At 41.1% G+C, this 14,568-nt stretch overlaps 1 protein-coding gene across 1 annotated transcript in view; it reads right to left on the reverse strand.

Annotated features, from left to right (window-relative positions):
- Window positions 1-14,568, reverse strand: part of tmtc1 (transmembrane O-mannosyltransferase targeting cadherins 1) — a 281,545-nt gene that overhangs the window by 49,950 nt on the left and 217,027 nt on the right. The window contains exons 9-10 of the mRNA XM_073481208.1: window positions 14,046-14,213; window positions 12,889-13,002 (exon numbers count right to left, since the gene is read on the reverse strand). Of these exons, the coding sequence (XP_073337309.1) occupies window positions 12,889-13,002; window positions 14,046-14,213 (282 nt within the window). The remainder of the gene's footprint in view (window positions 1-12,888; window positions 13,003-14,045; window positions 14,214-14,568) is intronic.

Genomic DNA, 14,568 nt, shown 5'->3' on the forward strand with positions numbered 1-14,568 from the left:
GTTTGGAATTCCAAAATTCTTTTAATAACTTTTTGTCATGAGGGTCCCCTGATGCTGTGTGCAAAGTTTCGTGCAAATCGGTGAAATTGCCTGGGAGGAGTTCGAAAAAGTAGGTTTGCGACATTTTGCGAGCTAGCATAAAAAAACGTAGGCGGAAATGGGCGTGGCCTATATCAAGAGATTCAGCCCGATTCACTGAACGCGTGGATATAAGGTTTTTGAATGTGCGACAAAGTATGTGGGAGTTATTAGCCAAAACGCACTTTCCTTGATTGTAGCGCCACCAAGTGGTGAAAAATCACAACGACAACAGATTATAAAATTTTTCGCCAAGCCTAATGTGTTTGCCAAATAAAATTGACTTTTCATTCACATTCAGGCAGTGAAAAATGCGATCATTTTGGACAAAGAAAAAAAACTAAAAATAAAAATAATAATAATAATAATAATCATTGCAATTACAATAGGGACCTCGCAGGTTCCCTGCTCGGGCCCTAATTAAGAAACAGTCAAAAAATGGAAAACTGTTAAAAAGTGAAAAGGGAATAAAAAATAACAAGGAGCAGAAAAGGAGGTGGAGGCTGATAAGTTAAAGTGAGAGTGAGGGATCTGGTGGGTTTCAGGTTATTATGAGCTGGGATTAAGTTTGGAGCAGGATGAAAGCTGCTGAGGTGGTCTCTGCTTGTGGTTTGGCAGGCTGGATTAGCAATGAGATGGTGTGCTGTGAAGCTCCCACATACTGGCAGCACACAACTCTGCAGGAAGACTGAAGAGGAGGGAAGAGAAGAAGTCGAAAGGAGGGAAGAGAAGTAGAAGAATCTTTATTTGATCACATATCATACAATGTACAAAATAGTGGAACTGGTACTCTGCATTCAACCCATCCCAAGGGTGCAGTGGGCACGGGTTAACCTTTGACCAACTCCAGATCTTAGTGCCTTTGGTCAAGAGAGAACTTATTTGTGCATGCTTTGTCAATAGTGGGGGACACCGGAGTACTTGGAGGAAGCCCACGCAAGCAGAAGATGCCAACCCTGCACAAAAAGCACTACCTCAGCAGGATTCATACCCAGGACCTTCTTGCTATGAGGTAACAGTGCTAACCACTGCCGACCATGCTGCCATATGCTAGAAGAGGAAGGAAAGACAGAAGATAAGAGGTGGAGAGGAGGGAAGGAAGCTTGGAAGCACAGAGATGAAGAGATGGAAAGGAGAATTCAGTTCAGTGTTGGAGATGCTACATTCACACAAGTGTGAATAATTAACATTTCTTGGTGTCAATTCTTACACCTTTTACAAAGTCAAAGTCATTAAAGCACTATTCAAGAACTTTCAAGGTGCATTTTCCAGCTTTTCCAGCACTTCATAATGGTAAATTACATCTTTACATACTAGGGCTGTCAATCAATTAAAATATTTAATCACAATTAATCCTATGATTGTCCATAGTTAATTTGCATTTGTTAATTCATAGTTAAATGTACCTTTAAGGGATATTTTCAAGTTTTTAATACTCTTATCAAAATGGGACTGGACAAATATGCTTGCTTTATGCAAATGTATGTTTATTATTATTGCAACAATCCTAAATAAAAAAATAAAAAATAAAATCCCAAAATATGTTGAAAGCATTACATGGCAAACTCTAGCCCAACAGATGAGCATTGACCTGAATATCCCTTAGTAATACTAACACAATGTAGTGTCCAACTATACACATGTAAAGGTTAACTAAACAATGTTAATTGGCCTGCAAGCTGCAGCCACCCATTTAGCTATTGCTGTTGAAAATTGGTTGCATGTAAAGTTGTCCAGGTGTCTCTGTAAATTATCCACCGTGGTCTGCCTTTGGCAGGGGGAGGAGGGCTCTCTGCATTAGCTGTGTGTTTGGCCAGCAAGTGGTATTTGAGAAGCAACGTACTCCGGTGGTAACTCAGTTCACATCGACAGTAAATGCAAATAACCTTGTTCTTGGCGAGAGAACCATCTGGCAGGGCTTTGAAGCTGAACTTGCCATTCAAACGACCCTTTTCTTTACCAATTTCAAGGAGGAGGACCTCAAGGAGGTTTGTTTCTGCTTGCCATCCACAATGCCATCGTGTCCTGATTTTCCAAACTTTGTGGCGGGCCAAAGGTCATAACGTGCATGCGTTAATCGTGTGTCAAAAAAATGAATGCCATTCAGAGGAATTTGAGTTAATGCGTTATTATCGCTAACTTTGACAGCTCTATTTTATACACCTATGTATATACTCAAAATGATTATTTCCCTTTATCAGATGCTATTAAAGAGGTCATATTATGCCTTTCCTTTATTGTGTTATGTAGCATTTCTGTGCATGTAACAGGTCTGCAAAGTGAAAAAGCCCAAAGTCCACGCCAAAGGGAGCTACTCTCTCCCACAGAAAACACTGCTCCTGCACTGCAAACACCTGGTTTGGAGTCGAGCCTTTGCTTCTGTAACTTATGTTTGTCACTATGTAACAGGCATTATATAAATATATTTTTTTATATATTTATTATAAAATATATACAGTCCAGTCAGTCAGCAGACATACAGTTGCTTCTGTGATGTAGAGAAATTGCAGTTAAAACATTATATTTGAAATAAAAGATGGCTACAAAATCATAACTTAGCATTCTGAAAGGTCCCAGGCTCAAACATGTACGGCTGTACCCAGCCATGGTTACTGTAACATGCCATGCTCAGGCATTATGTAAAGGTCCAGACAGGAGACATAGGTAGCTCTTAGGTTTGCTTTATTTACGACCCATTCCTAACACACACACTCTACTTCCGGTCCGTCCCCTTATAGTGTCCCCACATAACTCTGTACACACATATATTCTTACTACACATCTGCTCCCGCTACAGTTACCAGCTGCGATGGTCAGCCCTCCTGACTGAGACTTCAGTGAACTTTCCCCCAGAAAACAGCCTCCTTCCCCGCGAGTGAAAGAGTCAGACAGCGTCCTGTTTACTGATGGCGATTATGTAATTATGCAATTTAGAGCGAAAAATGTAACTTTGTCACTTTCCAGGATGTTTCGTGGGTCAGGATCTCAATCACAACACATTATAACAGCATCCATATGATTATACACAGTCAGCGGGTACATGTTTAGATTGACAGGAGGACACCGGGGGAAACACACGTCATCATCATGACGTGTACCGTCACAGGCCAGGCCATGATCTGAACGTCCATTGACAACCAGAATTAGTTGATAAATGACATTGAGAAAAGATGTCCAGTCAGGCTAAAATCTAAATGTCCACTGACAGCCAGAATTAGTTGAGAATAGTCGTTCATACTGGCTATAATCTAGACGTCCACTGACGACCAGAATAAATGAATAAATAAATAAATAAATAAATAAATATAAATAAAATCAAAATAAATAAATGTATACATGATATACACTTCTCACTGATAGATATGACCATGGTTGGATAATTGCACAGGACAAGTGAGCACATCTTTGTAATATAAAGATAAAATGCTGTGTGCAATTAATCAAAAAATATAGCCTGTAAATATGGTAATTGCACAGAGATTGGAACTTCACAGGACTTGTGCTCTTGTTTAGCACACTATGTTTATGCTGTGATTCATAGTTGTAGCTACTGTTATTATTTCCATGTTGTCTTCAGATGAGCACTAGACCCACAAGGCAATGGGAGAGGGGGAGTGGATGGTGAGACTGAGGACATTCACCAGCTCTGGGGTTTGGCCTGCTGGAGGAGGCAACAGACCAGCCCTGAGGCAGCGCAAATGGCACGATCCCTACCAGAAGGTAAAGTACAGCAAAATATCCACCTATTACTCATGACCATGCATATCACTAGATGAGAAATAGTCATTCTGATGATGCAGATAGTATTAATCTGACCATGGACTGTACACTGAGTGTCTCACTCCAGGCTGAATAAAATTCTGATTGTTTCAGATTGAGAAATGCCCGATGCAGGCCCGTGGTCAGACAACCCTCTTTAGAGGGTTCATGGCCTCTAGTTGTGGATTTCACACTGTTAAGGTGAGCTTTAGAAAAATTACATCTCGCATGTCTGTTCACATTGCTGTTATGCTGTTGCTGTTACAGCACGTCATAATGCTGTTGTTTTAGCAGCCTGCCACTCAGTCTCCTGCTGATGTCCAGCCTGTGGTCCCAGTCTCAGCCCTTGATGCAACTGATAATGCAGCCCAGCAGTCTTTCCTGCGCCCCCTTCCTATTTTAGCTATGGTGAATATTGTCTCAGTAATTAATGTCTTGTATGAACTGTTTGTATGTGTTGCATCATAAAATTAACTCATTGTTATTGTTTCTCCTTCCAGTTCACTAAATCACGATTTGGTGGTCGGCCTCAGTAAAGCCGAATTTAGTGGCTAGACACTAGCCGTGGCCGAATTAAAGGTAAGAAAGTACTTTACCTTTCTCTCGTTAACAAATTGAACGTATGAACAAACAAACATTACTTTTGCATTGTTTAGAAGAGCGATAGAGACCGACAACAATTATTTCTTGCTAACGTCTCAGCATGACGGCGACGGCCTTCCATTCCGAAACACCCCCACTCCGAAACACCGCTGTTCCGAATCCGACTTTCAAGTTCCAATTACTTCCCGTTAGGGTTAGGGTTAGGGTCAGGAGTTCCCCAATAGCCTTTTCAGAATAGCGGGGTCTTTAGAAAAAATGGGAAACCCCGTCATTACGAAGAATGGAAGTCCATTTTCGGAACAGCGGGGTTTCGGAAAGGCGGGGTGTAACCCAGCATGACATAGCCTACATGTGTGGCACTAATAAAGCTACGATATTTGTCATACTGACGTAATACTTATACAGCATAATCTAATGACAACAGCAACACATATATATCGGGGGAAAGAGGTGTGAATGCTAAGAATAATAAAACAACGTATAACGTATAAGTAAACAATTACCCCCACATGCACGGACTATCAGAGACAACCACTTTATTCAGACACTTCTTTCTTTTCACCGTAACCTGAAAATAAATAATAGCTGTCACATCCATATTTACATGGCACGCGTCCTCTGTATGTCGTGTATATATAACGGTATTGACAATACATTTGACGTTGACTTTGGCTCTGACTTGCTTGTAGCTGTCGTGAGCCTTTGGCTATGGTTAGCATAAACCTAATCAACTCACAACATTACTCAACAATTGTGACCACAAACCGCCTGCTTTATTAGATTCACAGTCATTTCAACTACACAGCCAATAACTACCACACATGTAGATTATTACCTACATAAAACTTGCATTGGAGGCTCACCTGTCCAGGAGAAGAACAGCAAGCTCAGTATCCAACTTCAGCCCGATGCTATCGCTAAGCTCTCTCCACCTCGGATAAGCTAGTCCAATGTTTTACACACGATTTATTCCGTCTATTGTCACTCTCCCTCTTAGACTCTCGTTTCTCTACATCGGTCTTCCTTTTTTTGGCTTGCTTAGCTGTGTACGCTTTTGTTGGTAATGCCGGGATAGCGGCTTTTCCTGCCGGGACGTCTTCCTTCACCACCGATGTAAGGTGAACTCGCATCAACTTTGGTCGAGCAACCAATAGGAACGCCCAAAACAGCTTGCTCTCTAAAATTAACTGTGATTGGATGAACACTGCCGTCACGGCACTGATTTTTTAAAGCCTGAATACAGAGCCAAGAGGAGACACAGAAGTCCAGTGTCCACTGTCATAAAACTATGAATTACAATATGCTGAAAGGTTATTATTGATTTTTGACCAAATGACGCCAGAAATAACTTACACACTCCAGCTTTAAAGACACTTTTATGCCAATGGACATTTCAAAACCTTGGACTTCTATCTGCCTATGGACTGTAGTAGTAAGCCAGAGTATACCTGGTAATTCTATTCAAGCATAATGTATGACCCAAACTGCCAGTTGTACTTCAGTAATCTTAACCATCATGATCATCTGTAAGTATCATACTGAGCACTCATTTATTTTTTTTATTTCTTTTAAAAATGTACTTAATGTTCATGATCTTTCAGTTATTAAAAGATTACATACAACTTTTGCTGTTTTTAGTAGTGTAAGATAGTGTTATTTAACCAAAGGTCATATGGTTTTTACCAAAACAGGCTAAGAGATGTTTTTGGGCTAATTGTGTGGAGTGTATTAAGATTTTAGATGACAGGCTTTAGACATTCAGTGCAAGTAACTAGCCCAATTAACAGTGAAAACATGACATTGCATGATACATTTTACATTAAATGTAAAATCATATTTGTCATATTTAATGGCAAAACCTTCTATTTACAGACTGATAAATGCACATTAAAACACTATAGACACACACACACACACACACACACACACACACACACACACACATACATATATATACATATACAGTTGCAATCAAAATTATTCAACCCCCACTGCAAATTAGGTTTATTGGCAAAATGTACAAACTAGCAGCTGTTTGCAATAAATAAATCAAACAAGAACAATTTAAATAGCTGGTGGTTTCTCCAAATTTAACACAAAATGCCACTTTTAATGACTACTGCAGTCTCAAAATTATTCAACCCCTTCATGACAAGCATCTTTAGTACTTAGTAGAGCCCCCTTTTGCTGTTATGACCTGCTGCAACCGTGATGCATAGCCAGAAACCAGCTTCTGGCGGGTCCAGGGCAGCATTCCGAAGGGCCGCCATTCCGAACGTTCACTTTCATGTTTCGGAATGCCGGCCCTTAATTATTTTTGAAAAAAGGTCACCATTCTGAACCTGAAACCCTAGCCTTAACCATAACCCGGTTGGAATGGCGGACCGTCGAAATGGCGGTCCTTCGGAACGGGTGTCGCCCCCCGCTTATGGCAGTGTTCCTGAGGAATCTAAGCCCATTCCTCATGGGCAAAGGCCTTCAGTTCACTAATGTTCTTGGGTTTGCATGCTGCAACCACCTTTTTCAAATCCCACCAGAGATTTTCAATGGGGTTCAAGTCAGGCGAGTATCTTCCAGGACTTCTTCTGAAACCAAGCCTTGGTGGACTTTGAGGTATGCTTGGAATCATTGTCCTGTTGGAAGGTCCAATGACGCCCAAGCTTCAGCTTCCTCACAGACGGCATGACATTTTCTCCCAGGATTTCCTGATACTTGATTGAATCCATCTTGCCCTCCACACGCTGCAGGTTTCCAGTGCCAGAGGAAGTGCAGCAGCCCCAGAGCATCACTGAGCCACCGCCATGCTTCACTGTAGGCAGGGTGTTCTTTTCAGCATATGCTTCATTCTTCCTCCTCCAGACATACCGCTGATCCATAGGCCCGAAAGGTTCCAGTTTTGTTTCATCGCTCCACAGAACAGAATCCCAAAACCTCTTTGGCTTACTTATATAGTTTTGAGCAAATTGGAGCTGACTTTTCTTGTGCTTTTGGGTCAGTAGTTGTGTACGTCTTGGAGTTCGGCGTTTAGTATGCGCCTTACTGTGGAAACTGAAACCTCAGTGCCTGCTGCCACCAAGTCTTGCTGCAGGTCTTTTGCAGTCAGTCGAGGGTTTTTGACCACCTGCCTCCTCAGGACTCTGGTGGCAGCCGTTGATAGCTTCCTCTTTCTGCCATGTCCAGGTAGTGTAGCCACTGTTCCTTTAACTTTAAACTTGCAAACTATGCTTCCAACTGTATCTAGGAACATTCAGTGCCTTTGCTATCTTTTTGTATCCTTTTCCTTGTTTGTGCAAGGCAATGATCTCTTCTCTGAATGTTTTGGACAATTCTCTTGCCATATTTCTAACATGCAATGAAACGTCACCGTCAACAGTCCAGGTATTTGAGGTGTTCTATCTCAAGCACACCTGATGCAACTAATGAAGCCCTTGATTGGTGTGCTTGAGACCACACCTGATTTGCAAATGTGTGCTGTTATGAGGGATTCTATTCAGGGGGTTGAATATTTTGAGACTGCAGTAGTCATTGAAAGTAGGATTTAGTGTTGAATTTGGATAAAATCCTTGTAATATTAGTTTAATTTAACTATTTAAACTGTTCTTGTGTAATTTGTTTATTGCAAACACCTGAAAATTTAAAAATTTTGCCAATAAACCTAAAATGCAATGGGGGTTGAATAATTAAGGCCCGAGCAAGAAACATGCAAAGACCCTATTGTATCTGTAAGGATTCTTTATAAGGGCCCAGCAGGAAACCTGCGAAGGCCCTATTGTATCTGTAAGGATTCTTTATTAGGGCCCGAGCAGGAAACCTGCGAAGGCCCTATGGTATCTGTAAGGATTATTTATTATTATTATTATTATTATTATTCACCTGCCTCCGAGATTGCATATTTGGCGGCCTGAACATACCCCAAAACTCACCAAACTCGGAACATAAGTCACATCTGGTGAAAAATTTGATAATTCGACATGATTGGGGGTGGGTGTGGCCAGGGGATTCCATAGCGCCACCTAACTTCGAGTCATGTGACCAAAAACATTCTGGGATCATCATGAAATTTACAGGACTCATGGGTCTCAAGGACTTAGCCAGTAATTTTTTTTGTTGGCATTTTTGCTGCAACAGGAAGTCGGCCATCTTGAATTGCGTGCAGCGATTTTCATTTTTCCGACGCTGTTTTCAGGACTTTCGGATGGTCGCAGACGCACCGAATTTGCCATGTAGCTTCTAACCCATGAGTACGTTAATTCGATAACATAACTGCTCGCAGGCACGGCACGACAGCTCAGTAGCGCCGCCTAACACCCCCCTTATGGCTTTTCCATTCTATACGGACCCAATTTCTATGCCTTGTACTTTAACTAACTCGTCCTTCAGATTACAGACAACACCACAGACTTCACATTCACTCAGTAGCATCCTCATACCTTCAACAGCCTGCACTGTACCTGGCTGGCGTGGCGGTGCGGTCAATTTCGATCCTTTGCCATCACGCAGGAAGTCCTTATAACTTTAACATACAATTTCTCATCTACACCAAATTGCTCACACACGTACAGGGGCTCGCCCTGAATACGTCTCTGCATCAATACTGTGTCATATCTATAGCGCCACCCACTGGACACAGGAAGTCACTGAATATGTCACTGTTGTGTTTTCAGTGACACGGATCCCATTTAGGTAGGAACCTTTCCACAGACAACGGGTGAGCACACATCTGGCCGCACGCCTTCCGACAGCGCCACAGCCCAACTTACGTGGGGCGAGGGCCCGTTCATCACTATATATATATACACATACATATACACACACACACACACACACACACACACATATACATATACACATATACACATACATATATACATACATATATATACATACACACACAGCATGGTGCACTGGATAAAAGCCAGCAAATGGTGCATGGTTTCTTGGAGGTCCCTTATTATAAATGCAGTGACCTTGAGTCTGCTGCTATCCATTATGTGCCAAAGGCGTGTCATGAATGTATTTGATCTTTTTTCAATTCTGTAACATGACTGGGTTCTTCCAGTAAAGGCTCAAAATGTTCAAGGACACATCTTGTACTTGGAGTTGTAAATAAAACCAGTGATCTAAATAAATCTAGTTTAAAAAATGAGATAATTTCCAAGGGGCACAGCATTATAAAACCTTTACAGAACAAGTCAACAAAACCCATGTGCAGAGTCAAATAATAATGTTAGTCTGTCTCTCTGTACTTCATGACTTTCCTACACTGTCTGTGGCTCTCAGCTCCAAGTCCATTTGTTCCTACTGAAGAGAAAAACCTTTAACCTTTCTAGTGAGTATTCGGGGCAGCAGGATGGTGTATGGTGGTCTGAGTCAGATTAAACTGCAGTGTGTGTGCGCGCGATCATGGTAATGAAGGACCATGTCAGCCAGTGCAACAGTGTGACTCACTGAAGTGTGTGTTAATAGTTTTTGGAAAACAGTGGAGGTCTGTGACACAGAGGAAGAAGATATATTAAGCTTTGATACAGTGAATTTTAGCCTTGGATTTAACTAATGTCCATGTTTCTCAGGCGGATTCATTTTAAAGACGGTCCCAACTAATGTTAGCCAGACTCTAACATTCTGTTTCATATGGAACCATATCAAAAACTAATGTTAGGGCCTAAGGGCCATCAGTGGTTGTGTGTGGGTGTGGCTGCTCTCTTCTGTGTTTCTGTGTCCTCCAGGTGCTGCCCTCCCCGGCTGGAGCAGGTGATTGCGTGGCTGTCTCCAGTTACTAATCAGGGCAAGATTTAAGCTGGGGCTGGAGCTGTGGCTGGGGCCAGTGGGTCATCCAGCAGCATCCATGCTGTGTGTTTTCAGAAGACGAGAGCATTGTCGACAGACTGAATTGTTTTTCTGTCGACTGTGTTAGGAGAAACTGGTTGTGTAGTGCAACCGGCTTCCCAGTTTTTTATAGGGAAGTTAGTTTTCAGTTTCAGGTAATCTTTGTTTTTTGGTAATAAAACCTCAAGCCTGATTTGAGCGTTAAGTTTTATTTTGTAATGATACTGTTTTTGCCTCCTGTTCTCATGGGACTGAGGCTTTGATGTCAGAGAAGAAGAGAAGGCTGCAGTTTTTCTATTTTGCAGACAAACACATCTAAATCCTACATGCACATTTAGCTCTGACCCTGATGGTGTTCAGTTTGTGTGCTGCAGGAGCTCCCACACACACATGTAAACATACACACACAGATGCCAAAACACACATCTGGGTCATCCTTTTCATCCACTATCAACTAGTTGGTTTCTTTAGTTCATCTGATTCAACGTTTGGCATAACTTACATGTTTTCATGTAGGCAAGTGGACAGTGAACAAGTTTGCACGAAGGAATTTCATGCACTCTCTAACACCTTGCTGCATACATTTCTTGTCTCTTTTACACACACATAAAATTTCAGATACTGTCCTCATATAGTCGTCCAACACATGAATCAGAAGCAACCTGAGCCACCAGACCAGCCAAACTCACTTTAAACATTAACATCAAACTGAAATGTCCTTTTCCATTTCCAGTTTTCTCTAATTAGTGTAAAAAACAGTGATATATAATATCAACAAATAATGTAAGAATAATTAATCATTTTGAATGTACTCGTGAGCATAAGACTTCCATAATAACAATGAAATTGAATGTAAAATAGACACTTTGACACTAACAGATTGAGAGTCAAGAGCCTCTTATTTGATTGGATCTGGCACCATCTTCAGTATCAACATCTGTAAATAATTTTGTGTAATAATTAATGTAATTAATGTTGCTATTTTGTTCTTATTTTTTTTGGCAAAAGCCCTGATGCAACCTAACCTAAAAGATCAAAGATGAAGTGCAAACTGGACTTTTGTAGTTGATTTTGAATTTTGCACTGATCTGATTTTGGGCCTTTTACCTTTCCTGGCCTAAAGCATGTCAAAGTAAACCAGTAACAACACAACAAAAAGATCATTTTATACTCACTTTCATTACTATTGAGGCAGTGTTATGTTTAGGAATACACTGAAATTTGTCAGCAGTTTTCCATTGAATTTTCATTGTTGCAGTAATTATACATTATACACATTATACATCCAGATCCAAAGTCCCTCCACCAAATCATTTTCTACCACACAATGAAACTCTATGTGACAACATATTAAAGTTTGTGTATAATCTGTCTGGATAACACTGTATGTCACAATGTATCTAAACTCCCGGTGCCACAGTACTCCTGCAGAAAACTTCACAATTCATTAAAATCAGCATGGACCCCACATTTACACACAAACTCCCTGTGTCACAATATATTTGGAGCTGTATTATGACAAAGGAAATTTGATGCAAATAGAGTATGACAAAGGAAGTTTTCAGTAATATGTGCTTTGACTTTAGGGTTTTTATGTAAATGTTGAGTCAGATTATGGAGACATATAGCAGGGACTGGAATTTGACATGCACCATTGATATAACATTGTGAAAGAAGCAATGCTTCACAATAACTACTGTAACTTTAAATACTTCAAACCAGCATTTCACTAGTTTTAATGTCTCTATGTGTAGAATATGTCACAGACATGATATGAATACACACAACAGGTGAGGGGCAGTTTGATAATTATCAAAGTCAAACTCCATATAAACAGATACTCCATGTAATCCAGTGTGTCCAGCCTGTAATAGACACTGGAAGCCTGTGTGTTGCTTGGCAGCTGCGTTGCAGCTGGAGGAGATGACATTCAGGCAGACATTAGTGTGCATATTCTGCAGGAGGAGAGACACTTCTCCAGATCAATACGCTTATAAAAGATACTATGAAGATTGTTAAGATAAGATTGAATAATAACACAACAGGGGATACAAAAGTGCTTCAATCAGAGTCCTCAACATCTTTCAGCGGGACAAAAAATGGCTTTGAAACAGTGATTTCAGTTCGTCACAATCAACAGTTTCTGCAGAAAATAAATCACCCTTCAGTGTCAAGTGATCCTGCAATTACACATATTTCTGAAGTAAGAGTATTTTTAGTGTTAGCTTAATTTTCAGCTCAATTCCTTGGACTAATACTGAGATCCTTGATAAATAAGGCCTCTGGCAGCTGTTTGACTGCTAACTGTACATGCAATGCCTTTTCTTCTTCCCTGGATACTTCCTCTATGTTTAGCTCAGCTGTAGCCTGACAAGAGGCTCTTAGGCTGATCAGCAGCTCAAAGAGTTCAAGTTAAAATAATCTGACCTTTGAGTATAATGCTGAACCGGAGCAGAAGCACAGTGGTAGCATGATGGAGTGACCAGGTTTGACCTGTGCAGAATTTTAAAGCAACGCATGAAGGACACTGTTCTATTAGCATCATTAAGCAGCTTCACCCATATACTGTGTGACTGTGTGCATGAGTTAGTACGGTCAGATGGCTTTAGTTCAGAAACAGACCTGAGGGCAGTGGTGTAGTGGTAAATGGCCTCCTGGTGCCGGCCGCTGTCTTTTAGGAAGTTGGCATAGTTGTAGTGGACTTTGGCATTGTGAGGCAGAGTCTGGATACCAGAGCTGAAACAAGGAGGAGGCATTAAGTCAGTCTGTAGAAAAACATTAGGTGCAGACATCTGAGCAAAATGACAAAAAGCCTTTCAAGGAGAGGAAGTCTGCAGCCCCACTGAGACTAGATTTCATCTGCAGGGGAGGGGGAGTGATTCGAACATCACCTGTACTGGTCAGTGGTTTTAATCCTGGCCACAGTGTCTTTGTGGCTCATTCGATAACAGTTACAGTGGCATTGACCTAATGTGAAATTTTTCTCTCCCCCTGTGTCGTTCCATTATCACCACACCCTGAACATAGCCTTTTTATCGGAGCTTGACTCATTTTTGACACAAAAATGTTCCGTTTTCGTCTCCTGATCACTCGATCTGTTTTCTCATCAATTTTTTACATTTTATAACTTTGTCTTGTTTCCATGAGCTTCGTTCTTAACTTAAGCCTTGTGTAAGTTTTTGTTCCTGTTTACTTCAGTAAACTTTAGAACAATATTGAACCGATTCTGCTTCATGTCACTTTCTTCTCCAAAAGGTCAAGCCAGTAACCAATGAAGTAATTATAGTAAAAATAGTACAGATTGGAAAGAGCAGCTTGTGCTTCTACTGTATTTTGTTTTTTTCATCAGCTTAGTGAGAAATTTGACTTTTTTAGTGAAAACAGACAAAGTCAAATATGTTTTTGCTACTTTGTTTGCTGTGAAGCTCCAGAAATGTATTATGGACTACGAAACTTCACCTGACTTTCCATCAGCATGGGTGGAAGGATAATGACTGATTTTTTCAACCAACAGCAGCACTTTAGAAGTTATGGTCACTTGAAAATTTGAGCTTATTTCTACTTTCACTAGATCTCCATGCTGAACGCGAATGTGAGCGAATTCTCATAATTAACGATCACATACTGGGAAATTGCAATTACACTTATTGTGTTGTGATTGGCCTGATTTTATTGTAGAAATCTGACAAACTGCTAATAGCTGATCTTTAAGGATGAGTCTCTCTCTCTCTCTCTCTCTCTCTCTCTCTCTCTCTCTCTCTCTCTCTCACTCTGCTTACCGGAAGAGGGCCTCCCTCGAGAGCCAGACCTGGTTCTGGTGGACGGTCTTCCAGGAGAAGAGCAGGAACAGCAGCAGCATGGAGACACTGAGGACTGTGGTGCCCCAACGGCCAACCACCGAACACAGGCGACCCAGGCCATGAGTCACCAGGATACAGTAGCCCATACTAGAAGAGGAGAGGAGATGAGGAGGACAGAGGATGTCAGTGAAGGAAAGACAGAGGGGACAAAAAAAGTGGAGGGTTATGCATGATCCATAAGCTTCTCTGTTTGTTACTGCAGTCATATATATCCTCTCAGTGTCGCTGTCTTCACTCCAACACATGCCTCTTCAAACCTTTCTAACATTATCTAACGCCTCCTCCTGGTGGGGTCTTTCACCCAAATCACTTACTCAGGTCCCATGGGTGCTCATATTTTCACCATTGGTGGCTGCTGTGGCTTCCTATAAAACATCTCCACCACTTCCTTAAGATCCTTTGACTTGGATCACATTATAAAACAACTTGTATACAACTTGTA

Source organism: Pagrus major, chromosome 14 (assembly GCF_040436345.1).
Source record: "Pagrus major chromosome 14, Pma_NU_1.0".
Taxonomy (NCBI): domain Eukaryota; kingdom Metazoa; phylum Chordata; class Actinopteri; order Spariformes; family Sparidae; genus Pagrus; species Pagrus major.